The sequence below is a fragment of the Aquarana catesbeiana genome, linkage group LG01 (genome assembly GCF_042186555.1).
Source record: "Aquarana catesbeiana isolate 2022-GZ linkage group LG01, ASM4218655v1, whole genome shotgun sequence".
NCBI classification, from domain to species: domain Eukaryota; kingdom Metazoa; phylum Chordata; class Amphibia; order Anura; family Ranidae; genus Aquarana; species Aquarana catesbeiana.
In genome coordinates this window covers 117,857,904-117,878,631 of record NC_133324.1, presented here as the reverse complement: position 1 = coordinate 117,878,631, position 20,728 = coordinate 117,857,904, and the positions used below count along the sequence as shown (strand labels likewise).

The following is a 20,728-nucleotide window of genomic DNA, read 5'->3' as shown; positions in this document are numbered from 1 at the left end:
CCACTAAAGTCGTTTACAGCATATACTTTTTTAAAAAAATCCTTTTTGTGATTGAGGGTGTCAAGTTGACATTTCTTTTGTTATAAAATCGGCACACTGTGCTCAAAAGGTTGCCTACCCCTGACCCAGAGGCACAGATAAGTACTTTATAGATGTGGATTCTAGCTTGGATATCCTTCTACTTGGGTATCCTTTATAAGTTGTAGCAATATCTAGAGATATAACCTTATTTAGGTAACCGTCTGTTAGGGTTGATGCACAATGGGCTTAAAAAAACACCACTTTTACAGGCATTTGTCTCCCCCCACCTGTAAAAACTGCTCTGTGTCTCAACAGCGCCATGGTGGTTCATTAAAACTACAAGCCGACCGCTGCAAAGCCTGACGGATAGTTGGTAGTTTCCCATTTTTTTTGTCCCAAGTGATTGAATAATGACAAAAAAAAAAAAAAAAATTACAAAAAGTTGTCACTAAATGATATATTGCTCACACAGGCCATGGGCCTATGTGGAATTGCACCTCAAAATACATTCAGCTGCTTCTCCTGAGTATGGGGATACCACATGTGTGGGACTTTTTGGGAGCCTAGCCGCGTACGGGGCCCCGAAAACCAATCTCTGCCTTCAGGATTTCTAAGGGTGTAAATTTTTGATTTCACTCTTCACTGCCTATCACAGTTTCGGAGGCCATGGAATGCCCAGGTGGCACAAACCCCCCCAAATGACCCCATTTTGGAAAGTAGACACCCCAAGCTATTTGCTGAGAGGCATGGTGAGTATTTTGCAGCTCTCATTTGTTTTTGAAAATGAAGAAAGACAAGAAAAAACGTTTTTTTTTTCTTTTTTCAATTTTCAAAACTTTGTGACAAAAAGTGAGGTTTGCAAAATACTCACTATACCTCTCAGCAAATAGCTTGGGGTGTCTACTTTCCAAAATAGGGTCATTTGGGGGGGGGGAGGGGGTTGTGCCACCTGGGCATTCCATTGCCTCCGAAACTGTGACAGGCAGTGAAGAGTGAAATCAAAAATTTACGCCCTTAGAAAGCCTGAAGGCGGTGCTTGGTCTTCGGGGTCCCGTACGTGGCTAGGCTCCCTAAAAGTCTCACACATGTGGTATCCCCGTACTCAGGAGAAGCAACAGAATGTATTTTGGGGTGTAATTTCACATATTCCCATGACATGTTTGAGCAATATATCATTTAGTGACAACTTTGTGCAAAAAAAAAAAAAAAAAAAATGTGTCTCTTTCCTGCAACTTGTGTCACAATATAAAATATTCCATGGACTCAACATGCCTCTGGGGTGTCTACTTTCCAAAATGGGGTCATTTGGGGAGGGGGGTTTGAATTGTCCTGGCATTTTATGCACAACATTTAGAAGCTTATGTCACACATCACCCATTCTTCTAACCACTTGAAGACAAAGCCTTTTCTGACTCTTTGTTTACATGAAAAAATTATTTTTTTTTGCAAGAAAATTACTTTGAACCCCCAAACATTATATATTTTTTTAAAGCAAATGCCCTACAGATTAAAATGGTGGGTGTTTCATTTTTTTTCACACATTATTTGCGCAGCGATTTTTCAAACACATTTTTTGGGGAAAAAACACACTTTTTTAAAATTTTAATGCACTAAAACACACTATATTGCCCAAGTGTGTACATGGATACCAAACATGATATGCTTTAAAATTGCGCACAAACGTGCAGTGGAAACAAAATAAATACAATTTTAAAAGCCTTTACAGGTTACCACTTTAGATTCACAGAGGAGGTCTACTGCTAAAATTACTGCCCTCGATCTGACCTTCGTGGTGATACCTCACATGCATGGTGAAATTGCTGTTTCAATTTGACGCCAAACCAACGCTTGCGGGGGGACAGAGGTGCTTTTTTTTTTTTCTTCCTTTCATTTTTTTTTTTTTTTTGTAATCATTTTTATTGTTATCTCAGGGAATGTTAATATCCCTTATGATAGCAATAGGTAGTGACAGGTACTCTTTTTTGAAAAAATTGGGGTCTATTAGACCTTAGATCCCTCCTCTGCCCTCAAAGCATCTGACCACACCAAGATCGGTGTGATAAAATGCTTTCCCAATTTCCCAATGGTGCTGTTTACATTCGGCGAAATCTAAGTCATGAAATGCTCGTAGCTTCCAGTTTCTTAGGCCATAGAGATGTTTGGAGCCCCTCTGGTCTCTGATCAGCTCTATGGTCAGCTGGCTGAATCACCGGCTGCATTCTCAGGTTCCCTGTTGAGACAGGAGAGCCAGAGAAAAACACGGAAGACGGTGGGGAGGTTAAAAGCAGTCTAGAGGCTAATTAGCCGCTAGGATTGCTTTTACATGAAAGCCGACCGCTGGCTGAAAAGACTGATACCAAGATGATACCTAAACCTGCAGGCATCATTCTGGTATAACCACTCAAAGTTGTGAATGGCGTACCTGAACAAAAAAATGGTTAACAATAAAGCACAGTAAACAGTAAAGTATAAAAAATTGCATACCTGAAAAGCAAACGTGATAAAACATAATAACAATAAAACATTGCAGAATAGAATACAGTAAAAAAGAGCAGAACAATAGAGAGAGAATAGAGAGAGTGAGAGAACCATAAAACGACAACTATTTTTTTTTTTTTTTATTTATTTTATATATATATATATTTATTTTTTTTACACTTTTTTTTGTAACTAACTTTTATAACTTTAACCGGTTCCAGGTTCGGGTCTCTCAAAATGCGATGGCATCTTGGGAGACCCTGTGAAAGTGTGCCTAGTCTGTGCAATGCTGTACGCTACGCTAATACTCAACTAGTGAATGGTAGCGTTCAAAACATTCACCAATGCAAAGACCAGGATTATCAGGACAGGAGGGACAATAATATCGGGTGTCACGCCTATATCCGCGCTTGTTGCAGACACAACAACATTTTTGGGGGGTTCGTTGGGTAGGGGTACTCGGGAGGACATAAAGAAAATGCCTCTCATGCAGCCGACTGCATTTGGTTGGGGATGTGAATGGGGGAAGTACGGCGCTGCAGAAGTGGTGGGTTCCCAATTAGGATTGGCGAATGCAGCAGGAAGGGCATTATGGGCATGACGGGCCTGTGTTTGTCTTCTTCTTGGTGGCAGCGGGACACTACTTGTGCTTGCCACCTCACCAGCTTGAACTGCACTTATGGGACTCGCCACGTCACCAAGTGTTACTGCAGTGCTGGTTTGACTACGACCGGGGTGTACTAGGCCGCTGGTGCTTGCCAGTTCACCAAAACTCTACCAAAAAAACTGTTAGCGATCGCAGGGATGAGGCCTGACTCTGCGAACGTTGCAGTTATGCGTTTAGAGTTTTGTAAGTGACAGTGATCGATCGATACTGCACTTGGGTGGGCTGGGCTGGGCCGGGCGGAGGGGCAAAACGCAGGTGCTAGCAGGTATCTGGGCTGATCCCGCTAACACTGCGTTTTTGGGAACCCTAAACTGCTGGGGATGCTAGTATAGATCTGATCGGATCAGATATTGATCCGTTCAGATACTACACCACTAAGGGAGGTGTACGGTGCGTGCGTGGGTGTTAGCGCGACTGGCACTAGCCTGACGCTGCCTGGGGCTGGTGCTTGCCAGTTCACCAAAACGCTACCAAAAAAACTGTTAGCGATCGCAAGGATCAGGCCTGACTCTGCGAACGCTGCAGTTATGCATTTAGTGTTTTGTGACAGTGATCGATCGATACTGCACTTGGGTGGGCTGGGCTGGGCCGGGCGGAGGGGCAAAACGCAGGTGCTAGCAGGTATCTGGGCTGATCCCGCTAACACTGCGTTTTTGGGAACCCTAAACTGCTGGGGACGCTAGTACAGATCTGATCAGATATTGATCCGTTCAGATACTATACCACTATGGGAGGCATATGCTGCGTGCGTGGGTGTTAGCGGTACTGGCGCTAATCTGACGCTGCCTGGGGCGACGCATATCACCGCCGGGTGATCAGGGGGCTAAAACTTTATTCGGTAATAAATGGCGGGTGCCCTGACACTATAAAAAAATAAACGAACTAACCAGCGTCACCCGTAACAGTTATACGGTGATCAGTGGTGAAAGGGTTAACTAGGGGGCAATTAAGGGGTTAAAACCTTTATTAGGAAGTATATGGGGGTCCCTGTCGCTATAAAACGCTGACGGAGAACCTAAATATTTACCTCCCTAACTAGCGTCACCAGCGATACTAGTACAGCGATCAGAAAAATGATCGCTTAGTGACACTGGCGACGGGGGGTGATCAAGGGGTTAAAACTTTTATTGGGGGGGTTAGGGGGGTATCCTAGACCTAAAGGGGGCTAACAGTAACTATCCCACCACACTAACTGTCACAAACTGACACCATGCAGTAATCAGAAAAAAAAAAAACTGCTTGGTGTCAGTGTGACAGGGGGGGGGGGGAGGGGTGATCGGGGGGGGGATCAGGGGTGTAATGTATGCCTGGCGTGTTCTACTGTATGTGTGTGTTTGTGTAACTCACATTCCAGTCTTCTCTCCTCGGCGAAGGAACGGAAAATGCCAAGCCGAGGAGAGATGACATAATTTCCTCTGCCTCTGTGTACAATACAGAGGCAGGGAAATGATCCCATTGGCCAGGAGCGATCGCGAGGGGGGCCACGAATGGATGGCCTCCCCCTCACCACCGATCGCCGGGGAGGATTTGCCGACCGCCGCAGGCACTGGGGGGGGTCCTGATCGGACCCCCCACCCGCAGGCAGGCAAGGACGTACCTGTAAGTCCTTGTGCCTGCCCGTGCCACTCTGCCGACGTACATCGTCGTGCGGCGGTCGTCAAGTGGTTAAAGACGAAATCTTTTCTGACACTTATTGCTTACAAGTAAAAATCCTGTATTTTCTGCTAGAAAATCACTTAGAACCCCCAAAAATTATATATATATAAAATTATATATTTTCTTAGCAGAGACCCTAGGGAATAAAATAGCGGTCTTTCAAATGCAATTTTTTTTATATAAAATACACTAATCAATTAAAAAAAAAAACTAAAACAGTAAAGTTAGCCCTTTTTTTTTTTTTTTTTTTTTTTTTTTTTATCCAAAAGTTTTGATTACCTGTTTTTGTGTATTTAATATTTTAAGATAATTTTTTTTTTATCTAAATTTTACATACAAGTGAACTGATTGAAGGTTTGTTTTGTTTAATAAATGTAAGAAATTTTCTGTATCACTTATTAAGGCTGCTTTCACACTGGAGCGAGCAAGCGTTGATGGTAAAACGCTGCTAGTTTTAGCGGCGCTTTACCGTCATTTTAGCGGCGCTGCTAGCAGGCGCTTATAACCCAGCTAGCGGCTGAGGAAGGGGTTAAATGCGACCGTGAAGCGCCGCTGCTGAATCACTTTGCAGGTGCTTCGGCAGCGGTGCCCATTCATTTCAATGGGCAGGAGTGGTGGAGGAGCGGTATACACCGCTCCAAAGATGCTGCTTGCAGGACTTTTTTTTAACATCCTGCCAGCGCATCGCCTCAGTTTGAAAGCACTCGGGATGTCACACTGAGACTGCAGGGGAGCCGTTTTGCAGGCACTTTACAGGTGCTATTTTCAGCCCAAAAGCGCCTGAAGAACGCCCCAGTGTGAAAGGGGTCTAACTGTTAGATTTTATGAGATGAAGGATAAAAAAAAAAAATTGCCATGATGTCTAAATATCGGCATTGGCAAGAGAAAAACCCATATCGGTCGACCTCTAATACTATGAACTTATTGTAAGATCCTGCAGTCTCTACCGGGATTCAAGGATTGATTTGAAAACTAGCACAGGTACTCTTATTCACCTGAAATTGCTGCATCTGAGCACCATTATTTCCTTGTAAAGGTTTTAGGCCATGCTAGGTTAGGTTCACATTACAGTTGTTGTGAGCCATAAAGTCATGGGTGCTTATAGCATAGTGTTATTACTGTATTTTATTAACTATCCTTTTCACAAAGGAATCTGGGTCAATATTCAACATTTTTTTATTTTTTTTTCTAATTTGATTTGTGTTTTAAGCTGGATGATAATGAGTGTCCATCCCACCATACAGTATGTAAAATTAGATTACCTACCCAAGTGGCCTGTTCTTTCATTTTGCACTAAATCTCTGCATTTATTTTCAGACATTCACGTTTGTGGAGCTGTTCTATGGAGTGTGGACGAATAGTCTAGGACTGCTTTCTGATGGATTCCACATGTTGTTTGACTGCTCTGCTCTGGTCATGGGGCTTATTGCTGCATTAATGACTCGGTGGAAAGCAACTCGGATCTTCTCCTATGGGTAAGCAAGTGCATATATGGAAAGCCTTGACAAATCCTAGGTGCCAGACAGACGATATATCTAAAAAAAATTACAGATACCACCAACTATGTTTGAAAACTTGCTATTATTGTCAGAGAAAAAAAAGTTTAATCATCGATGCTCAGGATATATGATTTGTACAATACTGTATTGTAATTATTAAAAATGATACAGCATGAGTGCCTGAACCTGTTTTGACGCTGGACTTTTGTAATCCCCTATACAAGAGTGCTCACAGTAAGCGACCAATCTCGACTTTCTGCTTCACACAGCACATGCTTACAGGAGGGGAGATCGTAGTGAAGAGCAGGGATGAGCTCAGGCATGTTCAGATTCTACTCTGAACCCGCCTGAGCGACCCGTTCAGGAAGCTGTCCCTGCATGCTGCCAATGGTGGATAGCCAAGGCATTCCCCAGCCCAAAGCCGCATATATACGTTCCCCTTGTATACGTGTGGCTGCAAGGCAGAGTGTGCCTTGGCCAGTTATGATTGGCAGTGCACAGTGACAGAAATATTGTATACATATGTTCATGTGTGCTCTGTCAGCCCAAATAGAGAGAAATGGGCGATTAATCTACTCTCTATAGTAGGGAGTCCATGCATGAGAGTTCAAATGCAGCAAGAGGTGTGTAGATGGTCACAGATGGGCTGACTCTGGGTGACTGCCGGCTTATAACAAGCTAGAAGGGGCTCTGTAGACAGTAAAAAACAAAGAAGAGAGCAGCGCCATCTAAGTGCAGTGTGGTAAAAACATTTTAATATAGGACAGACGATTTTAGACTCACAAGATTGTAGAAATTACAGTGCATGTGAACTGGTATAGGAAGTTCATCCACTCCTGGGGGAAGGAGGTCGGCTCGCAGGTGGAGAGGCAGCCGAAGTTCACGGCTGCGCTGGTGGCTCCCTACGCTTCCTGGTTCTCAGATTCGGCTCAGGGGCAGCTGGACACGTCTTTTCCGGATGGTGAGAGAGTGGGGAGGAGCGCGCATTCGGAGCATGCGTGCTCCTTCATCGGGCAATTTGATTGCCTGATGAAGGAGCACACATGCTCCGAACGCACACTCCTCCCCACTTTCTCACCATCTGGAAGTGACGTGTCCAGCCGCCCCTGAGCCGAATCTGAGGACCAGGAAGCGTAGGGAGCCACCAGCGCAGCCGGGAACATCAGCTGCCTCTCCACCTGCGAGCCGACTGCCTTCCCCCAGGAGTGGATGAACTTCCTATACCATTTGCCACTATATACCACTGCAGGCTCTGCCATCTGACATTTCTTATATAGGTAAGGGGCAGTGCCACCTGGCTACGTCACCTGGTGGTTCCCGCCCCCTTGTGGAGTCACGGACCGGTGCATGCTGGGTTGGTGATGTCACAAGGGGCAGGACCACCAGGTTTCAGCCAGGTGGCCCCGCCACCTAGCTATATAAGAAATGTCAGACGGCGGAGCCTACAGTAAGCAGCCAGCCTTCGTTTACGGCGGGAGCGTTTTTCTTTCTTTCTCGGGGGCGGTGTATTTAAATCAGGGGACACTATATATATATATATATATATATTTTTTTTTTTTTTTTTAATAAGAGAATTGTCAAAAACTGTGTGTGTTTTTATTACTTTGTGACACTTTTTTGGTGAATGGGTAGGAGTACTTTGTACCTGATACTCATTCACATAGGGGGGGGGAGCCCCCTTCTTAAAGGGGCTTCCAGATTCTGATTAGCCCCCTGCCCACAGACCCCCACAACCACTGGCCATCAACATGGGGACAAGGTGCTTTGGGGGGGGGGGGGGGGGGCAGAGAATGTTTAGGATATGTGGCCTGGTATGGTTCAGGTGGGGAAGGGTGTTTGCTAGTCCCCCCCCCTTTCCTGACCTGCCAGGCTCCATAAGGGTCTGGTATGGATTTTGGGGGGACCCCACACAGTTTTTTTTTTTTTTGTAACCTTTGGTGTGGGGTTCCCCTTAAAATCCATCCCATGGACTGAGGGGGGGACCCCACGCTGTTCTCTCCTTCCCTTTTTTTTTTTTTGCATACTTTTAAATTGCCTGCTGGGGAAGCCCGCTGACAGCTGATGAGTCATCTGTTGATAGGGACACGGCGGCCTGCTTCATAGCAACCAGCTGTTTGTAAAATTAGCCTGGGAGTCCCCCGACTTGTGATACGCCAGCAAAACCCTGGGGGTAAATATCGCTTGCTTTTTTACTCTCTGGTCCGTTTGTCATGACAGAGCTTTTTATGCGATATTTACCCGCACATTTTTTTTCCCGGTAAATACTGCATAATCGTGTATTTATTTATTGTGAATTGGACTTAATTTACCACATGCAATCATTTATGCAAATGAGTAATATCATACCCTTATCCCGTGCGGTAAAGCTTTATGAATTGACCCCTTTCTGTTGAGATGACTGCTCATAAACTCAGTGAATATTGTGTCTGTACACAGTGATATAGGGGAACCCCGAGGAAAATCAGTGATGTCGTTTTTGGCGTATATCATTTTAGGTTTGGCCGCGTGGAAATACTGTCAGGATTCATTAACGGGCTGTTTCTGATGGTGATATCATTCTTTGTGTTTATTGAGGCTGTAGCAAGAATCTTTGATCCTCCAGACATCAATACAGATATGTTAACAGTAAGTATTACCTAAAAACATAACCATAATAGTTTTGTGCATCTCACCAAAAATAATTAGCGGTGAGACATCCGCTCAGTTTTAGAGTTGTCACCATAACATTGACATCTCCAGTATTGACATCTTTCTAACTCTGCCAATGTGTTTGGGTTGGGAGGGCGGTAAGACACGGATTGTCCTTTAAAATCTGTGTGATAATAAGCAGTTGTGGTAGTAAGCTCTGCTTATTACTGGCATTTGGGAAACTCTCCCATCCTGATCATCATAAGCAGAGCTTGATGTAGGTGGCCATGGAGAGAATGGTCTGTCCTTCCTAAATCTGTAATTGCTGTCTAAGGGCTTGCTTACACCATTTGCAGTTGATGCATTTTTAAATACAGTACAAACACTCAGAAAAATTATTATATTTCAGTGAGTCTAACTTACACCACTGCGGTACATTCAACGTGCATAAACAAATTTAGTACAGCTGCTGAAAATTTTCACACTGGAACGGATGTGAACTTACTGCAAACTCATGTATATGCAACTTAGTACAAAATACATAAAATTCCACCTCCTTGTTTTGCATACCGTTGCTTACTTATTAAGAGTAGAAAGCTAATCACATGTAATATTTATTGATACAGTTTTCATAAACTGTCCCGTGTCTTCCTGTTTTTTTCACTATTCCTTTTTTTTCTTGTCTTGCAGCCAGTTTCGGTTGGGGGTCTGTTGGTCAACCTTGTTGGTATCTGTGCCTTTAGCCACGCCCACTCCCACGGGGGATCAAAAGGTGGATGTTCCTCTCATGATTCACACGCCCACTCTCACCATGGCCACGGACACAGTCATGGGCATGGACACGGGCATTCACATGGTGATCATGGGCATACTCACAATCATGGACATTCTCATGGATCTGGTGGAGGCATGAATGCCAATATGCGTGGTAGGTATATGGCCAAGGAAGCACTGAGCACTTTCAAGTTATTGTAGGACACCAGTGTAATTTTTACATATATATGTATGTGTGTGTATGTATGTATGTATGTATGTATGTATATATATATATATATATATAAAGTGTTCCTGGATCGTTGTTCCAGACGATTCTTAAGATCTGGAAGTTTTTGTAAACTTTAAAAAAGGAGTTTAGGTTAGGGTTGCACTGATATCGGTACCGATACCCAGTATTTGCACGAGTGCTCGCCAATACCTGAAACCAATACCTTGGCGGTGCCATTTGAGCCCATACAGAATTAATAGACTCAAATTGCACTGCCAAGAATTGCATGTGATTTTAACATGAATGCCGTACGATTTCTTTCTGAATCCCGTGCGCTTTCGTGCACTACCCCAGTGTGAACCCAGTATAGAAAGACAGGGAAGCGCCATCTAAGTGCAGCAATGGGCAAAAAGTTTTTTAAAAATCTTATCACAACTCGCATGAAAAGTACATATCTATAATATGCCAAATCCAAATCTGCACAGTCAGTGTCCGCCGATGATGGAAAACCACGGGTACTTGCGGTGCTCACGGGGCTGGAGGAGGTGTAGGAAGTTCTGGGACCTCTGTAAACCAGCTAGGACATGGCTATAGGGCAGAAGTGATGTCAGCTTGGGGGCAGACCGACTGTACATCTCCTCCAGCCCTGTGAGCACCGCAAGCAGCCGTAGTTTTCCATCATTGGCGGGTCCCAAGGTCCCACTATGACTGTGCAGATTTGGAGTTGACAAATTACAGATATGTACTTTTAACATGTTAGTTGTTATAACATTTTTTTAATAAACTGTTTGCCCATTGCTGCACAGGGATGGCACTTTCCTGTCTTTCTTTACTGGGTTTACACAGGTGGGGGAAACCGCATGCAGTTCGGACAGGTATCGCACTGCATTCCTGTTCAAACCGCATGTGATTTCTTGCAGTGTAATTGGAGTCCATTCATTTTGTATGTGTTCATATCGCACAGCAAAGGTTTCGGTACTTGGTATCGGGAAGTACTTGACCGAAAGTATTGGTACTCGTATCAGTACTTTAAACCAAAAATGTAACACATTGCAGCTTACCAATCGTTCGATGTGGTGGCTGCATTTGTTTTCTTTTTGGGGGAGTATTAGATTTACTAGTATATTTAGAAACGCTAATAAATTGAAGCCAAATTACAGCTCACATTTTTTAAGCAATTAAAGCAACAGTTTTTTTTCCCCTTTTTGGTATAAAGGTTTTGCATAACAAAATAAAAGCTTCCCATTGTAAGCACCCCTGTAAATGGTTTGTCTTAACCCTGTAACCACTACATGTGCAGGACAGCCTGTTCTTTTAAAAAACAATAGACTCGCTATATCACCATGTTAAAAGAAAAAAAAGCCTATCAAAAGAAAACTAATGCCGTCAGAGTTAGTAAACTGCAATATAATGTTTGCTTTTGGGTTTAAGGCCTCATTCTCACGAGGCGGATCTGCTTCCACGGAATCCGCCTCGGTCTGCTCAGCGGGAGATCTCTCCGTTGAGCTGGCGGATGACAGGTCCCTCTCTGCTCACTGAGCGGGGAGGGGCTTGTCAGGCGCCGCTGGTTTCTATGGAGAGATCAGACGAAAACGGACAGCATGTCAGTTTTCATCAGATCTCACCCGATCCGATCGGCCAGGGATGGATGTAAACGTAGGGCCATCCGTCTGATTTTAGCGGATCGGGTCGGATGTCAGCGGACATGTCTCCGCTGACATCCATCGCTCCATAGACTAGCATGGAGCGCCTGTTCAGGTCCGCCGTCAAAACTGACAGGCGGACCTGAACGGTCCGACCGTGTGAAAGGGGCCTAATACCGATTTAAAATACAGGTGCATCTCAAAAAATTTGAATATCATCAAAAAGTTTATTTCAGTAATTCAATTCAAAAAGTGAAACTCCTATATTATATAGATTCATTACACACAGAGTGATATTCAAGCATTTCTTTCTTTTATTTTGATGATTTTGTTTTACAGCTAGTGAGCCAAATTCAGTATCTCAGAAAAATAGAATATTACATAAGACCAATAACAAAAAAAGGATTTTTAATACAGAAATGTTGGCTTACTAAAAAGTATGTCCATGTACAGTATAGTATGCACTCAATACCTGGTTGGGGCTCCTTTTGCAGGAATTACTGCATCAATGCGGTGTGGCATGGAGGCGATCAGCCTGTGGCACTGCTGAGGGGTTATAGAAGCCCAGGTTTCTTTGTTAGCAGCTTTCAGCTTGTCTGCAATGTTGGGTCTGGTGTCTCATATTCCTCTTGACAATACTCCACAGATTCTCTATGAGGTTTAAGTCAGGTTTGCTGGCCAATCAAGCACAGTGATACCATGATCATTAAACCAGGTATTGGTACTTTTGGCAGCGTGGGCAGGTGCCAAGTCCTGCTGGAAAATGAAATCAACATCTCCATAAAGCTGGTCAGCAGAGGGAAGCATGAAGTGCTCTAGAATTTCCTGGTAGATGGCTAGTGCCGATTTTGGACTTGATAAACCACAGTAGACTAACATCAGCAGATGACATGGATCCCCAAATCATCTCTGACTGTGGAAACTTCACACTGGACCTCATGCAACTTGGATTCTGTGCCTCTCCACTCTTCCTCCAGACTCTGTGACCTTGATTTCGCAAATGAAATGCAAAATTTACTTTCATCTGAAAGGAGAACTTTGTACCACTGAACAACAGTTCAGTCCTTTCTCTCCTTAGTTCAGGTAAGATGCTTCTGACGTCTCTGGTTCAGGAGTGACTTGACACAAGGAATGTGACAGTTGTAGCCCATGTCCTGAATACATATGTGTGCGGTGGCTCTTGAAGCACTGACACCAGCCGCAGTCCACTCCTTGTGAATCTCCCCCAAATTCTTGAATGGCCTTTGCTTCACAATTCTCTCAAGGCTGTGGTTATCCCCGTTGCTTGTGCACCTTTTTCTACCACACTTTTTCCTTCTACTCAACTTTCTATTAATATACTTGGATACAGCACTCTGTGAACAGCCAGCTTCTTTAGCAGTGACCTTTTGTGACTTATTCTCCTTGCCATTTAAAGGCTCAGGAAACTTTTACAGGTGTTGTAAGTTAATTTGCTGATCAGAGTGCGACATCATGGGTCTACAATATTGAACGTTTTCACAATATTCTAATTTTCTGAGATACTGAATTTTGGTTTTTTCGCTAGCTGTAAGCCATAATCATCCAAATTTAAAAAAAGAAATGCTTGAAATATATCACTCTGTGTAATGAAACTATATAATATAAATTTCATTTTTTGAATTGAATTACTGAAATAAATGAACTTTTTTTTGATTATTCATATTTTTTAGATGCACCTGTACATGTATGTGAACTGTTTTACCTGCTAATGAATTCGTAAATTCAATTCAGCTAAATGATCCAGGTACCTCCTGCCCCCTGACCACACTGTGTAGTTCTGTAGCTCCCTGCAGAGTGCTCCACAGTTAAGATGTATAGCCTGGTCCTGGATCCATTCTGTTCTTTGATTGGACGATGAAGGGGCACACTGATGTGGTCCTCCCTCTGCTCTCTTCTCATATTAAAATGTTCACAGATAGCGCTGTGCAACACAGACCGCCTCCAGTCTGAATGCTGTACTGATCTGTAAGATCAGTCTTCTATGTCTGGGTCAGAGAATACAGATGACACTCCGTAAAATGCTATGCAAAGCAAGGGGTGGAAGGAGACATTTCAATAAAAAGTATACATACAGTGCATGCAAAATTACTGATGTCAACTTGGAAATCCAATATAAAAGTGTCATTGTTTACAGCTTATAATTGATTATCTAACCTCTTGTTTTGCCACCCAGGTGTGTTTCTCCATGTACTGGCTGACACTCTAGGCAGTGTAGGTGTGATAGTCTCCACCATTCTGATTCGGCAGTTTGGCTGGCTCATTGCTGATCCTCTCTGCTCTCTCTTCATTGCTATTCTGATATTCGGAAGTGTCCTCCCTCTGCTGAAAGATGCCTGCCAGGTGATCCTTCTTCGAATCCCTCCAGAAATCGAGAAGGGGATAAACATTGCCCTGGAAAAGGTGAGACTGGCTGGAGCTCTGTGGACGTGGGATGGAGGGGAATTTGAGAGATACTGGCTTGCTATTGCAGCTGGTCTGTGCTGTCCTAATGAGAAAATAGAGCTGGAGACTTATTAGGGTTGCACAGACACCGGTATCCGTGCGGATATTAAGCATTTGCATGAGTACTCATGCAAATGCTCCTATACATGAAACTGATACCTTTGCAGTGTGATTTTAGCCCATACAAAATGAATCGCATGCCATTTGAACAGGAATGCCGTGCGGTTCCTGTCCGAATCGCATGCAGTTTCCCTCTCCGCTCCTGTGTGAGCCCAGGCTTGTCATTGTGTCTTCAGCCTGGGTTCACAACATGAGCAGTGGGGAGGAATCGCACATGATTCGGACAGGAATCGCACCGCATTCATGTTCAAATTGCATGCAATGCATGTGATTTGAGCCCATCCACTGCTTTCTAAGTGCTCTTGAAGTGACCTGTGTTGATCAGTGCAGAAGAATGCAGGTCACTACACATGATGTGAACGAGCCCTCATTCCCCTCTTATTGACATCAGTACTTTTCTGGATCATGAGAGAAATCCACATCTGGACAACCAATAGGAATTGTCCACACCACACATGTAGTGATTTGGACACCCAAAACAAGACCCATGCAGGTAGTAAAGAGAAGTAGAGAAGTACTGTATTTATCGGCGTATAACACGCACTTTTTTTCCCCTTAAAATCAGGGGAAAATCATGGGTGCGTGTTATACGTCGATCCCCCGCTGATTGTGAGTGGAGGAGCGAGCGCCGCCTATATACTTACATAGCCAAGTGTACTCTGCTAGGCTCGGCTCCTCCGCTCACAGTCACGCCCAGTCCCGCCATTGGACCTGTGTTATGTCCATCATAGGGCGGGACTGCGAGAGGACCGGCTCTGTGTATCTCGGCGGCGCCATATTTAAACTGCAGTGACACTGACAAGGCTGCAAATGACACTGGAGAAGGCTGCATTGATGGGCATTTAAATGTAAGTTTTTTTCCTTAAAATTCCCTCCTAAACTTGGGGTGCGTATTATACGCCGGCGAGTGTTATATGCCAATAAATACGGTATTTGGTGCTTTTGTGTCAGGTGACTGCTGCTTAGTGAACGTGAATTTAGATTTTTTTTTGTTAGAGGGGTTTAATTTAAACCTGGGGATTTAAGTGTTTATTTGCATTCCCATAGACTTGTATAGGAGGAAAAACCGTTCTGAAGAAGCCCATCGGCACTGGGCCTTACTGTGAAATAACTTTTCATACAGTTGACCACTAGAGGGTGTTAGGGTGCTACAGAAACTGCATGAATATTCATGGTTACTACACAAGACGTTTGCAGCTTTTACACTGATTGGCCGTGTGTAATGCATGCAAGTTTTGCATGTATTTTAAAAACATATTTTCATATTTGTATGCTGCACATGTCTTCTCTGCAAATGGCAAAAATGCTTATTGTAGTTTCCATAGTAATTTAAAAAAGGACTTCTCTCCCTTTTTAGATATCGAAGATCGATGGTCTTATATCTTATCGGGATCCTCATTTTTGGCGTCACTCCGCTTCAATGATTGCAGGGACTATACATGTACAAGTGATGTCTGATGTTGTAGAGCAGAGGATCATCCAACAGGTAAAGCACCATGGGCATTAGGTGGTGATCACACATTGGCATGCAATGTTTTCTTTCCTCCCTGTGCACATACACATGCATAGTTTTATTTTATTGGTGTACTGGCTGATAAGATCTTCCTAACAAAGATTTCAAGGTTTTTTTACTGCTAAAGTACTTCTTACAGGCCCACTTTATAGAACAGTGGTATGGCCTAAGTCTTCTGGGATATTAGGCACAGTGCGCCTATCTTTTCAATAGTGTACTTGCAGAGGTGTCAATCCATGGAGCAGGGGTTTTTGGTAGCACTACCGCCTAGAATTGGGCAATTATCTTCCTGCCTCCCCTGCATTCAATTCAATTCTATCCTAGCCATTACATATACTCTATTTACTTTTGTCTAGATTAGAATTTATTTGATTTTCTGTTTGCATGCTTTTATATACATTGTGTGCACAATTATTAATCACTTAGGGACCAAGCCTCTTTTAACACTTTGTTAAAATCTTTTTTTTTTTGCTAGAAAATTACTTAGAACCCCCAAACATTATATATATATATATATATATATATATATATATATATATATATATATATATATTTTTTTTTTTTTTTTTGCGACACCCTGGAGCAGTGATGGCGAACCTTGGCACCCCAGATGTTTTGGAACTACATTTCCCATGATGCTACAATGCAGAGTGCATGAGCATTATGGGAAAGGTAGTCCTAAAACATCTGGAGTGCCAAGGTTTGCCATCACTGCCCTAGAGAATAAAATGGCGGTCATTGCAATACTTTGTCACACCGTATTTTGGCAGCGGTCTTACCAGCGCAATTTTTTGAAAACAATACAATTTTTTGACTTAAAAAAATAAGACAACCGTAAAGTTAGCCCAATTTATTTTTATATTGTAAAAGATGATGTTATGGCAAGTAAATTTATACCCAACATGTCATGCTTCAAAATTGCGCCCGCTCGTGGAATGGCGACAAATGTTTACCCTTAAAAATCTCCATGGGCGACGTTTAAAAATGTCTACAGGTTACATGTTTAGAGTTCAGAGGACGTCTAGTACTAAAATTATTGCTCTCGCTCTAACGATCACGGTGATACCTCACATGTGTAGTTTGAACACCGTTTTCATATGCAGGCGCGAATTACGATGCAGGCGCGAGCTCAGCGGGATGGGGTGCTTTAAATTTTTCTATTTTTTCCTTTTATTTTTAGACTGTCCTTTAAAAAAAAAATGGGTCGCTATTATTCCTATTAGAAGGAATGTAAACATCCGCTTTAATAGAAAAAAAAGTATGACTCTTAAATGTGAGATCTGGGGACAAAAAGACCTCAGATCTCATGTTTACACAAAAATGCAATTAAAAAAAAAAAAAAAATGTCTTTTTTTTTTAATTTTTTTTTGTGCAAAAAAAAAAAAAAAAAATTTCACCTTTAAGACCATTGGGCGGAAGTGACGTTTGACGTTGTTTGCGCCATACAGTGTTATGGAGCCGAGTGGGGGCCATCTTTCCGTCACTCGGCTCCATGTCTCAGAGGAGGAAGGACACGATCGACTCCCGAGAGAGTGCCCCTCTCCTGCCCCCGATAAAAGTGATCTTGCGGCGAATCTGCCGCAGAGACCACTTTTATCTGAAAGCCAGCCGCTCGCCGTTGTTGAAAATACCGGGGTTATAACAGCTAAGTACCGATGTACAATGACGGTGATTTGCACTAAGTGGTTAATCAAGTTGTATTTTTGAGGATTAATATAATTTTCTTTATTGTACATCACGGGACATAGAGCCACAGTAATAACTGTATGGGTTATATGGCACCTTCAGGTGGTGGACACTGGCACACCCTAAACGGGAAGTTCAATTCCCCATATAACCCCTCCCCTTACCGGGAGTACCTCAGTTTTTTCGCCAGTGTCTTAGGTGTTGGTCACAAGTAAAGATGTGCCGTGCTGAGCTCCACTGGGATATTCCTTACTGGGGCAAGCTATGCAGCCGGATCCATTCAAAGTATCTTTTCCAGGCCGAATTGAATGGTACCCGGGCCTCATGCCTGAAGAAACGAGGTTTTGCCTGTAACGCTTCTTTTTTTTTTTTTTGGTTTCTTGTTTTTTTCAGCCATATTCCTGGTGGGGTGCTTTTTACAGGCCCAGGGCTGTTGATCCCCCGATTTAAAAAAAAAAAAAAAAAAAGGGGCCCCAGTCCCTGAAGGTTTTCTAAACTGAGCCAACCGTGAGAGGTGAAGATTGGGTCTGTTATCACAGAACCCTGCAGCTGGATAAGGTAAGGGAGATTCCTATGGAATTTTTCAAATTCTTGTGGGTTTTCTCGTTTAACCGCTTGGCATCCGCGCTATAGCCGAATGACGGCTACAGCGCGGACCTACATTCACGGGAGGACGTCATATGACGTCCTCCCCTGTGCACGCTCCCTGCGCGCGCCCTGCAGGGCGCGCGCCGGGCGCATTGTGATCACCGAGTCACTGAGACTCGGCTGATCACCGATCTGTGTAAGGGGCCGGTCCCGGCCCCTTACCATGTGATCAGCTGTCAGCCAATGACAGCTGATCACATGATGTAAACAAAAGATCGGTAATCGTTTTTTTTTTTTTACTCACGCTGACAGTGCGAGTAGAAAAAAAAGCCGATCACCGGATCGGATGTGAGGGACATCGGTCCCCAAGTGGAAGAGGCACATCTGCCTCATCAGTGCCCAATAAAAGTGCCACCTAATAGTGCCCACAGTGCCACCTAATAGTGCCCACAGTGCCACCTAACAGTGCCCACAGTGCCACCTAACAGTGCCCACAAGTACCACCTATCAGTGCCCACAAGTACCACCTAACAGTGCCCACCTGTAGTGCCAATCAGTGCCACCTGCCAGTGCTGCCCATCACTGCCACCCATCAGTGCCCATCACTGCCACCCATCAGTGCCCATCACTGCCGCCTATCAGTGCCCATCACTGCCGCCTCATCAGCGTACATCAATGAAGGAGAAAAATTACCCGTTTAAAATTTTTTAAAACAAAATATAAAAAAATCTGTTTTTTACATTTTTTTAATAAAAAGTAAAAACCGCAGAGGTGATCAAATACCACCAAAAGAAAGCTCTATTTGTGGTGAAAAAATGATAAAATTTTCATTTGGGTACAGTGTTGTATGACCACGCAATTGTCATTCAAAGTGCGTCAGCGCCGAAAGCTGAAAATTGGTCTGGATAGGAGGGGGGTTTAAGTGCCCAGTAAGCAAGTGGTTAAAGTAAATGTTGCTATGCCTATAGTCACCACCGGGGGCTGTCTAGAGCATGTACCTGTTCCATGCTTGTCAGTCTCGTCTCTGTGTACAAGCTGCAGGCTTCCTCCGGCCCAGGCTCCTGGTAAGGTCGTGGAAAAAGGGTGGTTTTCTCCTCCTAGGTATGTCCCCCCACCTGGATAGCTTTCCTCCAGGCAGTAGGAGCATAGCATCAGACGGCGGTGTGCTGTGCCGCTCCCGCGGCCATTACAGCGGTTCCCATGAGCAGCTCTCCTCCTTCCCTCCTCCCCCAGTCCTCCTCCATGTGGTCCGGACAGGTTCGGAGCCCGCTCGCGCAGGAAACGCTCTATTTTAAAATAAATGAGGGGGGGGGGGCGCGATTTAGCGTCCACAACGCGGGCTGCATAGCTATAAAATGCACCTTTTTTCAGGTGCATACAGCTAGGAGGGACACAGAGCGGACGGGTGGCATGTGAGTGAGTCATACAGGCCTTCCCAGGCACATTTACTTTAAGCATCAGGCTGAGCTTAATAGCAGCGGCAGTTGCTGGACTATTGCTCAGCAGTGGGTGCATTTTTTTTGGTGATACCTCTGCGTTTGTGCTCGGCACTCTGACCAGAGGATGTGGTTCAAATGCTGCAAAGAAGGGGGTCGGTTGAAGAGCCCATTTCTTGTTTGCGTTCACTAAAGCCCCCGTAAGCCTTGCGCGCCTTTCCTGTCCATTCACTAGTAGAAAATCTTATGTATTCTGAGTGGAATCACCCAGATAAGCACTTTTTCCTCCTAAGAAGTTTTCAACACTATCCTATGGAGGAAAAATTCACAAAGATGTGGAGTATACCAGCAATTGACACTGCTATATCTTCTGTGAATAAAAGTTTGACTTGTCCGGTTGACAATGCGCAAATGCTTAGAGATCCAACTGATAAAAAATTGAAATTCCTGTTAAAAAAACATTTTCTCCCTGGCAGGTTCAGTGGCTCAACCTGCAGTGGTGGCAATTGGGGTATGTCAATTCTTGAGAGACCACTTGAAACAGGTGCTCAAGGTGTTCCCTGAACAGCAGGCCCAGGAATTAGCTGAGCTGCCAGCAGCTTTGTGCTTTGCAATTGACGCAATCAGAGATTCTATTCTTCAGACCTCTCGCCTTACACTTGGGTTGCGTAGAATCTTATGGTTAAAAGGTTGGTCAGCCGAAGCGCCATGCAAGAAGCTCCTGGCTGGTTTTCCTTTTTGCGGTGAAAAGCTGTTTGGGGAGGATTTGGACAAATACATCCAAAAAATATCAAGTGGGAAAAGTACCCTTTTGCCAGCTAAGAAAAAGAGTAAACGTTCCTCCTTTAAACGGGCTCTTTCTCCAGTGCCAGGGGCATCAGCCTCAAGGCAGTCACAATGGCCTCCACCATCAGGTTCAAGAGGTAAACTTCAGGGTCAACCCCAGGGACAAAAGAAGTCCTGGGGGAGGAAGCCTGCAAGCCAGAACGCTAAAGCCTCTTTACGAAGGGGCGCCCCCGCTTGTTCGAGTGGGGGGAAGACTTCTGCAGTTCTCAAAGGTCTAGCAGGAAGAATTTCGGGACAGATAAGTGGTCTCCACAATAGCTCTAGGTTAGAAACTAGAGTTCAGAGAGTTCCCGTCTCCTCGCTTCCTCAGCTCAAATGTCCCCAAAGATCCAGAGAAAAAGAAGTCTCTCTTTCTAGCGGCAGACCGACTTTTGTCACAAAAGGTCATCATGGTGGTTCCTGTGGAAGAGCAGGGGTCAGGGTTTTATTCAAACCTTTTCATGGTACCAAAACCAAATGGGGATATCAGGCCCATTCTAGATCTCAACTGTCGGCTCTC

At 44.1% G+C, this 20,728-nt stretch overlaps 1 protein-coding gene across 1 annotated transcript in view; it reads left to right on the top strand.

The window, feature by feature from the left end:
* Positions 1-20,728, top strand: part of SLC30A5 (solute carrier family 30 member 5) — a 94,691-nt gene that overhangs the window by 65,017 nt on the left and 8,946 nt on the right. The window contains exons 11-15 of the mRNA XM_073623278.1: positions 6,140-6,297; positions 8,817-8,946; positions 9,640-9,877; positions 13,772-13,998; positions 15,518-15,646. Of these exons, the coding sequence (XP_073479379.1) occupies positions 6,140-6,297; positions 8,817-8,946; positions 9,640-9,877; positions 13,772-13,998; positions 15,518-15,646 (882 nt within the window). The remainder of the gene's footprint in view (positions 1-6,139; positions 6,298-8,816; positions 8,947-9,639; positions 9,878-13,771; positions 13,999-15,517; positions 15,647-20,728) is intronic.